The following is a 16,438-nucleotide window of genomic DNA, read 5'->3' as shown; positions in this document are numbered from 1 at the left end:
CTATGACTCTATGACCTTACACTTGGAAGAACAGCTGAAGATTGTTAGAACTAGGACAAGCCTAAGGGATGAGGAGGAATTTGTTTAGCCAGAGGGTGCTGAATCTGTAGAACTCATTGCCACAGGTGGTTGTGGAGGCCAAGAGTTTGGCCAGAGATTGGGTGGGTCAGAGATTGGCAGGTTCTTAATTAGTAAGGTGTCAAAGGTTATGGGGAGAAGGCAGGAGAATGGGGTTGAGGGGGAAAAATCGATTAGCCATGATTGTATGGCGGAGTAGACTCGATGGGCCGAATGGCCTAATTCTGCTCCTATCTTCAGTGACAAACGTCTTCCATTGTGCAAGGTATAATTTCAGCCAGTGGAGGGCTTTCCTCTGATTCCCAATGAATTCAGATTAGCCGGGGCTCCTTGATGTCTTACTCTATCAAATGCTGCTTTGGTGTTAAGGGCAGTTACTCTCACTTCATCTGAGTTCAGCTCATATCCACTTTTGGACCAATGTATAATGTCAGGAGCTGAGTGATATTTGACAGATTCCAGACGTGGCTTATGTGTGCAAGTGCATTTTGCTGATGATGAAGACTAGAATAATGGGGCAATAATTGGCCTGGATTTGGCCTAACTGATATGCAGTTTCCTGTTTTATCTTACCCTCCTTTCTTATATAAAACATAGAACACAGACAAGTACAACAAAGGAACAGGTCCTTCGGCCCACAATGTCTGTGCTGAACATGATGCCAAGATTAAGTAATCTCATCTGCCTGCATATAATTCATATCTCTCCATTTGTCCATGTGTCTATCTAAAAGCCTCTTCAAAGCCACTATCCACCGCCACCCCTGGCAGCGAGTTCCAAGCACCTTTCACCCTCTGTGTAAAAATCCTGCTCCGCATATTGCCTTTGAAATTTGCCCCCTCACCTTAAAGTTATGCTCTCTACTACTTAACATTTCCCTCCTGAGAAAAAAGATTCTGAGTACCCATGCCTCTCACAATTTTATATACTTCTATCAGGTCTACCCTCAACCTCCGTGATTCCACAGAAAACAACTCAAGGTTGACCAACCTCTCCTTGTCGCTATTACCGTCTGATCCAGACATCGTCCTTTTAAACCTTTTCTGCACCCTCTCCAAAGCCTCCTCATCCTTTCTGCAATGAAATACTGCAAATGCTGCCTAACAACAATCTTATTAAGCTGCATCATGACATCATGACTCTTATACTCAATAAGTAGTGGTTCCATTTGTTACTATCCAACCTTGACCTTACCTTGACCATACTTGATTCCATAAAGAAGAAGATAAAGGGTCAGGCAGCATCCCTGGAGAATGTGGATAGATGAAATTTGGGATCGGGAACGTTCTTCAGACTGTTCGTGTGGGGAGAGGAGGAAAAAAGCTGGAAGAAAGGAAGGGTAAGACAAAACATGGCAGGTAATAGATGAACACAGACGAGGGAGGATTTTGATAGGCAGATGGTTGGACAAAGGCCAGAGATGAAAAAACAGATGGTGTGAGACAAAGAGATCTGAAGAGTTGTGAATTACGGAGCCAGAGGAATATCAGTGGACGTGGATGGGAGAAATAGGTGTGAGACCAGATGGGGCAAGGGGAAGGAGAAGAAAAGGGGGCATGGGGGAGAAAGGGGAGGGGGAGGAAGGAGTTGTCAGAGGTAACCTAAAATCGGAGAATTCAATGCTAAAACTTCTGGGTTGTAAGCTATCCAAGTAAAATATGAGGTGCTGTTCCTCCAGCTTGCATGTGGCCTCACTGGCAATAGAGGAGGCCCAGGACAGAAAGGTCAACATTAGAATGGGGAGTTAAGATGGTTAGCAACTGGGTGATCCAGTATGCCTTGATGGACCGAGTTCGACGAAATGGTCGCTAAGTCTATGCTTGGTCTCGCTGATGTACAGGAGGCCACATCGGGAAAACTGGATGTAGTTGATGGGTTTTGAGGAGGTGCACATGAATCTGTGTCTCACCTGGAAGGTCTGCTGGCAGCCCTGGATGCAGATGAGGGAGGAGGTTTAGAGAAAGGTTTTACATCTGCAGTTGCAGGAGAAAGTACCTGGCGAGGGGATGGTGTGGGTGCGAAGGGACGTGAACCCAGAGATCAAAGAGTTGTGGAGGGAGCGGTCTGCGGAAGGCGGAAAGGTGTAGAGATGGGAAGATGCTAGTGGTGGTGGGATCACATTGGAAGTGACGGAAATATTGGAGGATGATATGGTAGATACAAAATGCTGGAGTAACTCAGCGGGATAGGCAGCATCTCTGGAGAGAAGAAATGGGTGACGTTTCGGGGCGAGACTCTTCTTCAGACTGACCAAGAGGAGGATGATACATTGGATGCAGAGGCTGGTGGGATGTAAGGTGAGGATCAGAGGAATTCTATCCTTGTTCTGGCTCGGGGGAGTGTGAGTGAGAGAAGAACTATGTATGAAGAAAAGGTATGTAGGTTAATTGACTGGGTAAATGTAAAAATTGTCCCTAGTGTGTGTAGGATAGTGTTAATGTGCGGGGATCGCTGGGTGGCGCGGACTTGGTGGGCCGAAAAGGCCTGTTTCCGCGCTGAATCTGAAATATGAAAAATATGAAAAACTATGGGACAGAGAGGATATGTGGGTGAGGGATCCATCCAGGACAGCGAGGGGGAAACCATGTTTACTAAAGAAAGCATATCTTGGAAGTCGAGAATTTAAAGCGTCATCTCAGGAGCAGATGCGGCAGAGGCAGTCGAATTGAGAGAAGGAGATAGTGTATTTGCAGGAGGCAGGGTGGGAGTTCAGATAACTAGGAATTGGTAGGCTTATAGTAGATGTCAGTTTCTTGGAGACAGAGACATTAAGAAAGGGAAGAGAGGTGTCAGAGATAGACCTGGGGAATTTGAGGATAGGTTGGAAGTTAGTGATGAAGTTGTGCAGGAGGCAACCCTGATGGAGCAGAGAACAGTTGGGGGACAGTACCAGTGTACATTTGGAACAGGGATTGTTCGAAATAACTGACAAAAAGGCAGATATAGCTGGGGCCTATTCGAATGCCCATGGCTGCATATTTAACTTGAGAAAGTGAGAGAGGTCAAAAGAGAACTTGTTGAAGGCAAGGACAAGTTCTGTCAGGCAGAGGAGAGCGTTAGCACAGGGAAATTGATTGGGTCTCTGTTAGCAGAAGAACCAGAGGGCCTTGAGACCTTCCTGGTGGGGGATGGAGGTTTAAAGGGACTGACAGGTTGATCGGAGGAATCAGGCAATGGGCGTCCTAAAGACTGAAAAATAGTGGGTGGGGCCCTAAAGAATCTAGAAAATTGTGGAAGAGCACCCATTATTTCCACGGTTACTTCCTTCAAACCCCCTAGCATGCAGTTCATTGTCGAAGGGTTTTATTATATTTCATTTCTATTAATCTCTCCAATACTGATATTTCCTACTCTCAGCTGATTTTTTTCAGTTTCTCATTCTTCAGTAAGTGGAGTAATTAGGGTGAGTACATAAGTTTATACCATGATTAGTCACTCTAAAGAAACATTGATCATAGTAACTCTGCAGAAAATGGCTGTTCAATTCTTTAAAATGTTTGACATTTATTGCAGACTGTAATATACGTCATTCTTGAGAAAACATAGAACTTCCATTTCATTCCAAATAATTGTCATGTTCCAATGCATTACAATAACTCTTCACATTATAAAGGAAATCAAACCTGAAGAAACGTTTAAGTTCCGTTCAGCTTTTTTAATCAAAGATTTGCTTTAATTAAAAAAAACTTTAAACAATTTTACTATAAGGTAACCAAGAAAGAAGTTATCTTACTAAATCCATAATTTTAAATTGAAGGAATTATATAGAAACATTTACAATTCTAATTAGCACATCTCTTCATGATCCCTGCATCATGAACCATGCCTCCTCTACAGAGCCATCTAGCATGGAAACAAACTCTTTGCCCCAAATTGTCCATGCCGACCAAGTGCCCATCTAAGCTGGTCCCATTTGCCCGTGTTTGACTCATGTCCCTTGAAATAAATGTCTTGTAGTTATTATTATTGTGCATGCCTCAACCATTCTGCTCGTTCCATATAACCACCATTTGCTGCGTGAAAAAAGTTGCCCCACAATTTCTGACTAAATCTTTCTCCTCTCATCTTAAACCTAAGCCCTCTAGTTCTTGATCCCCAAACATTGGGAAGTCTCAGTGTTACAGCTATTTGATGTGACACCCTGTTCCACACTTAATTCCTAAAATCTTCTTTGATCTGTTGGTGCAGTCTTACCTTAATAGCTCTCTTCTCTCAACACCCAATACCTGGAAAAGATTTAATTAGTGGTTGGGATTCTATGTTCTAAATAATTGAGATTGGTCGAGTTAACTTTATCCCTCCTTGATAAAAGCAGTGTGTGACGAATACCTCACGGCAATAAAGTTGCTTTGACGTGAGGTCACAGCTGACATATGGGCTGCTATTTTCCCCATAAAAAAGCAACATGAGAAACAGATTTGATGATTGAAAGATGAATATTATCCAGGAGACAAAGTAACAATTCCTCGGAAAGACACAAAATGCGGGAGTAACTCAGCGGGCCAGGCAACGTCTCTGCTGAGAAGGAACAGGTGACGCTTGAAGAAGGGATTCTTCAATCTGAAGAAGGGTTTCGACCTGAAACGTCACCCATTCCTTCTCAGCAGAGGTGCTGCCTGTCCCGCTGAGTTACTCCAGCTTTTTGTGTCTATCTTCGGTATAAACCAGCACCTGCAGTTCCTTCCTGCACAAGTAACAATTCTTCGTTCTGCTTCTCTAGGTGTGAAAGCCGGCAGTGATGAGGAGTCGAGGGAGGGGCAGGAAGGGAGGGGCAGGGCAGGGCAGGGGTTCAAGTCCTGTTGCCGGGAGTGGGGTGTTTAGGTGCAGTACGGTAGCGAGGGGCGGAGCAGAGTAGAGTAGAGCAGAGCAGAGAGAGCGGAGGCTGTGGCGGTGCATTTCACCGCAGTGTCTCTCTCATTCATTCATTCATTGATGGCTGCAGGTGGAGCGGGCAGGCAGAAGGCGGTGAGACGGGCAGCCCACTGAGCTGAGCTGGGTTGAACTCGCACCGTTCACACAGCCGCTCTGCTCTTGCTCTTGCCCTTGCTCTGCCATGGAGGAGAGTGCGGGCGAGGCGCTGCCCGAGCTGAGCCTGACGGACCTGGAGCACAAGGTGGGACGGAAGACGCCCGACGCCTTGCTGCGCTGGCTGCGGGAGGACACGGGCTCGGGCTCGGCTCCGGCTCCCGGGGACAAGGCGGACTCTGGCGGCCCCGGGGACAGCGGCGAGTCGGTGTCCGCTCCGGCCACACCACAGTCTCAGGGGCTGGAGGAGAAGATCCGAGTGCTGAGGCTGGAAATGGTGAGGTGCACGTCCGCTGATCCGGCTGTTATCCTGCCCCCACCCCACTGTAACCCCTGCCCCACTTGTCAGAGGGGACTGCCTGCCCCATCAGCTGTGTCCCTTCACCCGGCTTGTTGCATTCGCTCAGTCGGGGGCAATGGGACCCTGGGATAACCCAGTGGGACCCAGGGATAATCCAGTGGGACCCAGGGATAATCCAGTGGGACCCAGGGATAACCCAGTGGGACCCAGGGATAACCCAGTGGGACCCAGGGATAACCCAGTGGGACCCAGGGATAACCCAGTGGGACCCAGGGATAACCCAGTGGGACCCAGGTATAACCCAGTGGGACCCAGGGATAACCCAGTGGGACCCAGGGATAACCCAGTGGGACCCAGGGATAACCCAGTGGGACCCAGGGATAATCCAGTGGGACCCAGGGATAACCCAGTGGGACCCAGGGATAATGAACGCTTCCATGACAGGAGGTTCCTGCGGGTTGCCGGGCCAAGCCAAAAGCTAAACGTACCCTTCCAAAGCAGGTGGCGCCCAAGCCAGTCGTGCCTTTAACCCTTTCCTCTACTGCTTGTAAACAGAGGTGAGGGCGGCGGAGTCCTCGTCACGCCCAGTGGACCGGAGAGAACTTGCAAGCGATGTAGTGATTTTGCTTTGGGAGTGGGTGGGTGGTGGGGGGCATCGTTTTATATTTTAAACTCTTTGGAGTCACAGAGCGTGGAAACAGGACCTCCGGCCCAACTTGCCCACGCCGACCAACATGCCCCGTCGACACCAGTCCCACTTGCCTGCTTTTGGCCCATATCCATCTAAACCTACCCTATCCGTGCAGGTGATGAGTGGTCATTCTCTTCAGCATACTGCACGTTTTAATGTGCGACCAGGTCCACTAGGATCTGAGGCACTAGCTTGCCCCAAATCCTGAGGTTCGCCTCCGGGTGCAGGCGATCGCTGGCATTTGTTGTCATGTGTGGGGCTCTCTCCCTGCACGGCTTTCAACAGAGGACTGATGAAATAAAAAATCATCGGCGCTGACTAATGGTGTGCTTTAACCATTGACAGATCATTGTTTTTGTTTTGTTGAAAATATTGGCCAGATTTGCAGTTCTGTTTTTTCTGGTTACACGTTGGTTCGTCCTGATGTTAGCCAATTCTTTAGATTAAAAATAATCAAAACACAGAGTGAGTTAAAGATTAGGAATAACAGGTGCATGAACAAATCCACAAAATTGCATGATCTCGCTTTAAAAAATCCATTATTTTGCACAGGACAATGTTTTCTGTTTACCTGATTCAGTCTTGGCCACAGACACTTGCAGCTAAACCACACCCAGGTCTAGTGGTTAGTTCCGACCACAGACACAGAAAGATATCTGTCCTATCTTCAGGGCTATGCTGCGCACATACACATTCATCCAGCCAAAGCTCGCATTGACATTTACTTTTATAATATTTTAAGTATTACCAATGTTTGCTGTGTATTTTTAAAGGTGAAATTATTGCATCTGTTTCCTCTCCTTTTCCCCTTTTTCATGTTTTTCTTCTAATTTCACCTGAGCTAACTTTATTAATGCACATTGTTGGAGATGAATGGATCCCGTTTCGGTCGGTGTCAGTGCTTGATATGAATGCCAGAGGAGTGGATAGGAAAGGTTTGAAGGAAATGGGCCAAGCACAAGCAACTGGGACTTGTGTGGATGGTATCTTGGTCAGCATGGGAAAGTTGGGTCAGAGGACCTGTTTCCATGCTGTATGACTCTATGACTTTAGTTCTGAATGTGACATTTTATGGCATTAATATAATGGCAATTCAAACATAGAACAGTGCAGCACCAGAACAGGCCCTTCAGCCCACAATGTATGCATTCAAGAGAGAGCTAGATAGAGCTCTTAAGGATAGCGGAGTCAGGGGGTATGGGGAGAAGGCAGGAATGGGGTACTAATTGAGAATGATCAGCCATGATCACATTGAATGGCGGTGCTGGCTCGAAGGGCCGAATGGCCTCCTCCTGCACCCATTGTCTATTAATGTCTTTGCCGAACACGATGCCAAGGTAACAAATCTCTGCCTGGACGTGATCTGCATCCCTCCATTCACTGTATTTTTATGTGCCTTTCTGAAAGCTTAAATGCCTCTAATGTATTTGCTTCGACCATCAGCCCTGGCAGCATGTTTCAGGAAGCCACCACCTTCTGTGTAAAAATAAACTTGTCACTTGTCACTTATCTCCTTTAAATATTCCCCTTATGATGTTAAAGACATTCCCTCTAGCTCTGAGAGACACAAAATGCTGGAGTAACTCAGTGAGTTACTCCAACCTTTTGTGTCTGCCTATCTTTGGTGTTAACCAGCATTTACAGTTCCTTCTGACACATTCCCTCTCGTCCTTGACATTTTCACCCTGGGAAAAATATTCTACTAGATGATTCTCATAATTTTATATACCCCTAGCAAGTCTCCAGAGAAAACAATCCAAGTTTATTCAACCTCCCCTTATAGCTAGATCCAGGTAACATCTTCGTCATTTTTTTCTGCACCCGGAGGTGGTGAAGCCTCGCAGCCGCGGCGTTACCTCGCGGGTCGACCTGCGGCCGATGGTCGATGAGAGCGTGGAGGACCACCGTGAGGGGGGAGGGGAACAACAATGGAGGACCCGGCGTGACGGGACCGCTGTGAGGGAGATGGTGGGAGAACAATGAAAACAATAGGGGGGGGGGAGGGGATAAAGGACAATGGGGACCCGGCTAGTGGGAACAGTTGGGGGGGGGGGGCAAAAGGGGAAACCGGCCTGCTTTGTAACTTTGTCAGCGCCGTAGTTGGCTGCTTTCTGCATACATTTTGTGTGCAAGCAAAGAATTTCACTGTGCCTAGTCACATGTGACAATAAAGTATTCCTGTTCCTGTTCCAAGCCTCCATATACTTTCTGTAATGGGATCTCCAAAACTCTAAACATTCAGTCATATAGCACCCAGCGTCTGGTGTCCTGATGGAAGCTGATTTACCTGAAGCACAAACTCTGTTTCCTTCTCCACAGTTAGTGTCAGATCAATCTAGAATCTCCAAAATTTTCTGTTTTTATTTCAAATTGTCAGCAGTCACAGTATTTTGCTTTTGTAGCACTGCTTTTTTTTAAACATTGTTTTAATTGTGTATGATTCATCCAAGATATTGCTATTTGTAGGGTGTCAACAGTCTATTCGTGATTAATAGCTAATGCATTAAATGCATGAGAAATATTCATTATCTGGTCATTCTTAGGAAGTGGATAGATGCAGAAACAGCAGGGAGAAATTTATTTTTATTAGATCATCCACGTATGATGGAAACTAGGTTAGATAATTCAACTGCAGAAGGCACAGTGCGCTTATTTTTGTAATACTCCCACAATATGGACAGCTGCAAGTGCGTTTAGTTTGAGCTCTGAAGTAATCAGAATTGAGTCTGCTGTTTTAACCTTGGACTTAGGGTCTAGAATGATGCATTGCGAGAAGGGGCAAGGTAAGTTTGTTTTCCATATCAAAACAAATGGGATGGCTGTTCAAGACTTAAAGCAGTAACTGTGGAGAAAGAATCAAGAGTTAACATTTCAAGGTGATGACACTTCAGTAGAATTTATTGTTTTACCTTGAACAAAGAACAACATTGTACTTCTTAGCTCCTGAACTGATCCTTATCCTGTCTATACTCTGGAATTACTTTCCATTGGACGTCTGGGAGTATTTCCAGTCGTCTCCAGCAACTACTTCTAAATTGCACAATTTTAATGTAAAACCGCTCCAGCTTTCTTCCCCCCCCCCCCCCTCCCTTTGGTTTAGGAAGTGACACTAATGATGCAATGCTAATAATGTAGGGCTGTTAAAAATGTTCCATCTTTTCTGGAGCTTCTTCTGTGAGAACAAACACCACAGTCTTACCCGAGAGGAAATATCCAGCTTTATCTCATGCACTTAACAGTGTTTTCCAGAAAAGACAGATAAGGTTTTGTATATTAATACAGTTGATGATAATTTGTACAGTTTATTTCCCTCTAATTGCCTTGATGTTTCAAATCTTTGTTCTCCAGCACACATTATTGTGCGTCTGGGATTTCCATGTTAAAAATGTCAGGACATCATTTGCCAGTATGCGCAACAATAGTGTGAACCAATAAATCTTATCTGCTGCATAAACTGCTTGGTGTTCCAAGTAAGCTATTGAGTTTGCCATCAGACTGAATCATAGCAGTAGCAATTATTTTATTGAAAGGAGACGAGAGATGCACTTGGTTGTTCTGTGGTACTTTCAGCGATGTGAAGTCTTATGATGGAAAACAGAAATAAAAGAGGATTTATGTATAGTACTCTTTGGGAGAAGGAATTTCTATTAAAAAAATACCTTCTCCAAATTTCCATTATGAGCTGTTACAGCAGTTAAAATCACCCAAGGTCAAATGATTCAAACTCCAGAAGATGTAAGATGTCAGAGAACTAGAAATTGTCTGAGCTTTTAGTGCCATATATTGGGGTAATTGTGAGGAGCCCCTCAGAGAGAATAGTAGGGATGTGTTTACTTCTTATTTGTAAAGTGAAGACAAAATATTCCCATAGAAACAATTTCAAGTGCTTTTATGAAATGCTCATTAGCCTCTAACCCTCAGATTGTTTGCACTACTTTCTGATAAAATTGAGCAGATATTAATGCTTTAAGGGGTCCTGACCAAAAACGTCACCCATCTTTTTTCTCCAGAGTTGCTGCCAGACCTGCTGAGTTACTCTAGCATTTTGTGTCCATCTTTATTATTGCTTTAGTATTGGGCTTCTTGTACTTTTTCATCAGATTGTATGTTCTCCACCATTAGAATAACTTGATCTGTGTTTACAAATGTGTTTTCTGCTTCCATTCTGATTTTTCTTAACTTTGTTTAAAAAGATCGCTCTAGCTATTGAAGCAATTCCAATTTAGGCTTTATGACCACTGCACCTCTTCATTTAAGGAGGCATTTGCCACTTGGTGGAGCTACCTCCCATCCCAATTGCAGCAGCAATTAATCCCAGTTTCAACCGATGTGAAGCAGAGATGCCTTAACCAGGACTACACATATCAGTTTGGTTTAGTTTAGTTTATTGTCACGTGTACCGAGGTACCGTGAAAAGCTTCTCTTTTTTCAAATCACACAGGCCAACATTTCTTGACTGCTACAAAGGCTGACAAGATTTGCTGTCCCACCTCCTTCCTGCACCTTGACACATCCATGTGTCAAGCAAGAGACCAAGCATCATGGCGCCAGGCAGTTGGCACCGGGTGGGTGCCGGCATCCAATAGACCAGTGGAGAATGCAGGCATCGATCCTGCTACCTCTCACAGGCTAAGCCAGCGCTCTACCATTTGAGCTAATTCCCCAGCTTCTTTCTTGCTCTGGGTAGTCCTCACCACCCATTGATGACCCCTTTGGTCCGCACCACCCAGTGATGACCTCTTCTGCCGTCTCCAGCGGAACCCCTCTTGGACCCCTTGCTGGCCATCACTAGACAAAAAACCCCCACCAGACATCGCCTCGACCTCCATCTGCTCGCCTGCCTTCATCCGACCCCAACCCCCACACTTGCCGGGTGTTCATCATCCCCCCTGACCTCCCCCTTTCAGATAGCGAACAGTCTGTCCTCAGCAGAGGCCTCACCTTTATTCCCCTCCGCCCCCACCTCAACGAGTTCCGGGTCCGCCATGACGTGGAGCTCTTCTTCCGTTGCCTCCGCCTCCGAGCCTTTTTCCAAGGGAAGGAGTCCTTGCCACCCAGTGATGACCCCTTCTCCCGTCTCCAGCGGAACCCCTCCTCTTGGACTCCCCCGGCTGGCCATCTACCTTCACTAGACTTCCTACACTTCTTGATTCTCCACTACATTGCAACTGCAGATCTGCAAGAAACCTCATCAATATTCAGATCAATAGCTCAGTGTAATGTAATGTAATGTAACCAATGTAAGCTGATGGTTTTATAAAACTTTTTATCTCAAGTCACTTAATGGGCATGCTATCAAACAAAACTTGTTATTAGGGTATGTATATTTGGGCTGATGGACAAAATCTTGGTCAAGAAACTAGGTTTTAAGTTGGGGAAAGAAAGAGGGGAGTGATTCAGGGACAAAATTCTAAATTTTTGTATTGTGGCAGCTGAAGGAGTGGTTCTCAATAAGAGAGAGAGAGAGAGACACTCCCTAATACCACTGTCAGAAAGTGATGATAATGTATCCATTTCAATGACTCACACCACTGTCAGAAATTTATGATCATGGATGGCTTTATAGAGCAATACTAGCACTAGGGAAATGATTATTAAGTATTTGATATCATTATTTGTGAGATGGTAAGTTCCGTTTTCGAGTTCAAGGGGTGTATGATGGGGGAGTGGTTTTAATACAGGAATGGTAGTCTGGAATTTTGAACTACTAATGCAGAATGTGAGTTCAAAACACAGTTTGAGAATGTCAATCCATGTTTTTTTTTAATTATCCTGAATGTGGAAGTTGAGGTGTAAAAACGATGTTCACTTTTTGAACAAAAAAATGATTTATGGATGTCCTCTAAAGGAACCCAGGCAAAAACCTATTTATGAGCCACTTAATTAAAGCGTTCCTGCGTTGTCCTATTTAAAAATAATTGTGCAGTCATTTGAACAGCATCTTATAGATTCTGTACATTACCTGGTCTCCTGGGCTGGTAATCATCTCCCCATAGTAATTATAGCTGCTGTCAGATCAATGGCAAATTAATAGTTTGAGCCCTAATTTAAAATGTAGGTAAAGTTGTAAACCTGAATTAATGCCATTAACTCTGGGGGGCTGTAGTTACCTCTGTGGTAAACAGAGGCTCTGTGGAACTTCTTTTTATATTTCCTTTTTCATTATTACCAGAGATGTAAAGATATGTGGTTGCAGAACAGATTTATTTCCCAAGCAAGGCAACACAATAATGGCTGTGGCTCCAGGGCTACGGACCCCTCTGATATGATAATTGAGTGGGTGGGTGGCACTGGGATGGGGCACGAGGCAATAAGCAGTGGCAAATTGCTTTCCTCACTGAAAGGAAGGAAATAGGATAAAGAGTTCCCAATGGCTTATATCAGAGTGGCACTAAGAAGGCCCAGTATGAATGAGCTGATTCAGGGAGGGGAAGGAAATATTTAGAATATGTTTAGATTGAATGCTAAATTCTCTGAGTTGAAATATAGCAGATATAAATACAGATAACATACTTTGAAAGACATTTATTCAAAATTAAATTACTTGATTTAAATAATACTGTGAGATTAAGGGTAAAGCTTCATTGTACTTGCACTTGCACTGAATCTGCATGAATGACAATTAAAATGATTTTTAATTTAAATATACCTAACCATCAAGATCAAAAACTATTGAACAAATATTTTTTTCTTTGGGCAGTAAAATATGAAGCTTCAGTGATATTTCAATGACATGTCTTTTTTTTTTTACCACCAGGCATATCTAAGGGCAATTGATATCAAGATAATGCACCAGCTGATGTCCATCAATGAAGGGATTGAGGCAGTGAAGTGGATTTTGGAAGAAAAGGGCACCCTTGCCAGTAGATGCAGCAGTCTCACGAGCAGTATGTACAGCCTTGTGGAGAGCCAGGAGACCTCGAGGAGAGGAAGCTGGAACAGTCTCCAGGATCCAAATGATAAATTGGATGGGATTTCTATTGGAAGTTTTTTGGACACTCTGGCAGATGATATGGATGAGTACTGTCAGCCTACCATAGATCCGTTGTCCTCAACACCATCGAGTCAAAAAGGCCCCTTTACCACAACAGAGAAAGAAATATATCCCAACGAGATACATTGCCAACAGACCAGTATTGGGAATGGCTTTCTAGAGAAACAAGGGAACTTTGTTGCAGATTGCAATGTCGAAAACAAATTCTCTCATGATAAACAATGCAAAGATGGTGGGAAAATGAAGATACAGAAAAATGGGAAGCTTGATTATGATGGTTGCAAAAATAAAATGCACATTGAATATGATGCCCATTGGCACTGGGTGCAGTCGCAAGATGATGTAACATTTCTGTGAGGAGGTCGGGTTGACATTATTCGATCAAAGCAATGATTTTTCAATTTATCTCCATCAAACCATTGCATAGACTCCAATAGTCAAATTGAAACATATGGTGGTCAGAATGGTAAAGTGTAGAAAAACACATTTGAAGTTACTCGTAATAAAAGTAAAATGCTTCAAGGTTCAGAGTGGAGGTCTGAGAATTGTCACTTTTTGGAAATTGGAGAATTGAAGTGAGATTTCAGTCACTGAGACCACATTTAGATCAGCCTGTGGGTGACAGTGATAAACTAACCATTTGCAATGACTTGGATTGCAAATTAGAATCGGAGTCAGTGAAAAATAGTTAATTGTCACTGTGAACCACTGTTGTATTGTAAATGCAATTTTAATCTGGAGTCCAGGGCTAAATTGACACTGGTACAAAACACAATTAAGTTGGACGTAACATTGGATTGCACCAGAAATTAAGATGAAATTCTTTCGCACTGACTCAGTACCATAATACATTTATAATTCCAAATGCATTTTGGAGATTATGGCTATTAACGAGGGAATGATCAGCCATGATTAAATGGCGGAGTAGACTTGATGGGCCGAATGGCTTTATTTTGCTCCTAGAACTTATGAATTTATGAATGTATATCGGAGATATGATGCGCGCTATGTGCAGAGTACCATTTTTGTAACACATGGGATTGGCAGTGAATTTAAATTAAATGTTATATTAAATGGGAGATCAATAATTTCAGTCATTATGAAGTATGAAGTTAAAATATAGTCAAAATATTGGGATTACATTTTTTTGCAGTATTGGTGCATGTTGGAGGTATTACTTTAGTAATTGAAAAGTCATGTTTACCCGCATGAAGATAGCCCCTCATTTAGTAAAGTTTTTCCTTCACTAAACTGGGCAGGGTTCCAAAGCTCAGCAGGTTTGAACAGTCATGTAAACTTAATAGTTGGGCAATTTCTGCAAAGCTATAATTCCTTCTGTAGATGGTCCTAGTCTCTTGTCAGGGAGAATTTTACACACATTCCTCTTTTCTGATCTGTTGAAGACAGAGGTCTGGTTCTTAATAAATTACAGGCCAATGCTGTGAATTAATCTCTCCCTCCACGAGTGAGATATTTTTGCTCAACTGTCATTTGGTTCCATAGATATACTTTGCTCAAGCAAACCTTAGGAAGGTTGCCAAAGGTCCTGTTTTCCAATAAAATGGTAGCATTAATATTTTGTACTTTTGCAGAGATTACAGGAATGACCACCTTTCCATGTAATTATTGGGGAATTTTGTGTTTGGAGATCTGGTGTACATTTCTTGACCAATTTTGAGAAGGTACAAAAAAAAGATTTTTCAGCATTTTAAATGATGGATTTTTTTGGTAACTGGGGAATTTTGTTCTTGCTGAAGTAGTTAAAGTTCTACAATACCATAACCATAGTTTGACATGATTTGTTCAACCACTTCTGGATACAGTATTTTATTGAATTGTAAACCACTGGATTATTCTTTCCATTCAAAAACACTAAATAACTTTATTTAAGACAAAAACATTCATCATAAACTAGAAACGTGTACATGGTTTGCAGATCATTAAGAACATATTCAATGTATTAACTGTATACAATCTTCTTGCATGCTTAAAATATTGTGACAGATTGATTGGTGAATGTGGGGTGGAAAGGGAAGCAAATTCTTTTGGGTTATTTTGTCTTGAACTTTGGTCCTTCTGTATATCCATAATTTAAAGATGTTCATCATTCCAACAGATCAGGCATGCATTAGGCAGGGAAGCCCTGCAAGGTTATTGGAGATGTGGTCGGGTTAAAGTTTCTCCTTCATCCCGCAAGCTTTGAGCTTTTAACATTCCTGCTATTTGTTACGGTTCCAGCTGGGTCTGTGGTTTAGTTGAATCACTTCTCCCAATTTTCCCAGATGAAGCCACAAGCTAAGCTCAGACCATGCCTTGGCCTTTTTATTTAGTAGGATGTATCCTCTAATACAGTGCAGTAGTGAATGCGTTTGGCATGGGCTAAAGTACGTACGTCTCTAGCAAAGCTGACAAAAGTGCCAAAAACTGCTTTGTTCATATTTATATTGTACCTCCACACTTATAAAGCTTGGTCTAATTTATAATGTACGCTAGCAAATGTTAGACAGCAATGTGAAAATCATATGCATTAATGTTAGCCATTATGAATTAGCAAGAATTTGCCAGTTGAATGCAAGTTTACGATTATCCTGCCTGTTTGGACTGAGAACTGGGATAAAGAGTGACTGTCTTAATTATGGATAAACCAAGTCTGAACTCTCTAGTTTAATTGATTATTGTACTGTCTAAAATTGATTGATATTATAGCTTATATGTATTGATTTAAAGCAAAAAGTTTGAAATGTCTGCCAAATTTTAACAAAAGTAGGAAAATAAACATTTTTTAGCAAAGTGATATAATGCACTAAAGTGTTAATGTGCCGTGTTGTTATGCAATTGCGCACGTGTGTGAGATGTGTGTGGTATGTGCCTGTGTGGTATAATTTTTTGAATTTAATCTATACTATGATAGACCCTCAAATCAATTCTGTTTGAACTTTGCTGTCATATTCTAACCAAACAAATATTTGTACTAAGCTGCTTTGTTCTATTGTTAACTGTATTTAATAATGATTATACAATTTATATTTTACTATAAAACTCAAAGCTTAGTTTTATGATTAAAATATAATCATAGAGTGGTAATATACTTTTCAATGTTACTAATGAGTGCATAGATATCTTTAAAATATTACAGATTAATGCAGTTACAGCAATATTAAACTCTTTACAAATTTCAATCTGTGCGTAAGTAATTGGATAATGAATTGGTGAAACAGTATTACAATCAATCCATTGAATGCTTTATATATTGGCCATTTGTCTTTATAGATCATTTTTTATTTATTCATTTATAGTTTGGAGGCTACGTGATGTGCTAGCATTCCAATAGATGCTGAATGCAATATTG

General features: G+C 42.6%; 1 protein-coding gene across 1 annotated transcript; it reads left to right on the top strand.

Annotated features, from left to right (window-relative positions):
- The first annotated feature begins 4,894 nt into the window (after positions 1-4,894).
- LOC144598391 (leucine rich adaptor protein 1-like) lies at positions 4,895-16,196 on the top strand. Its single transcript, XM_078408514.1, has 2 exons — positions 4,895-5,380; positions 12,853-16,196. Exons 1-2 carry the CDS (start codon positions 5,132-5,134, stop codon positions 13,444-13,446), a joined length of 843 nt encoding a protein of 280 aa, XP_078264640.1. The 5' UTR covers positions 4,895-5,131; the 3' UTR covers positions 13,447-16,196.
- Positions 16,197-16,438: the final 242 nt, after the last annotated feature.

Source organism: Rhinoraja longicauda, chromosome 11, assembly GCF_053455715.1.
Source record: "Rhinoraja longicauda isolate Sanriku21f chromosome 11, sRhiLon1.1, whole genome shotgun sequence".
In the NCBI taxonomy this organism is placed as follows: Eukaryota; Metazoa; Chordata; class Chondrichthyes; order Rajiformes; family Arhynchobatidae; genus Rhinoraja; species Rhinoraja longicauda.
The sequence above is the reverse complement of the archived record's forward strand: the minus strand, read 5'-3'. Positions and strand labels throughout refer to the sequence as shown.

What these genes read in the sequence shown, in the direction of transcription:
- LOC144598391 (XM_078408514.1), top strand. Translation starts at nt 5,132, where the DNA reads ATGGAGGAGAGTGCGGGCGAGGCGCTGCCCGAGCTGAGCCTGACGGAC. An exon ending in GAGTGCTGAGGCTGGAAATG is followed by an intron (nt 5,381 to 12,852) that starts GTGAGGTGCACG and finishes TTTTACCACCAG; the next exon opens with GCATATCTAAGGGCAATTGA.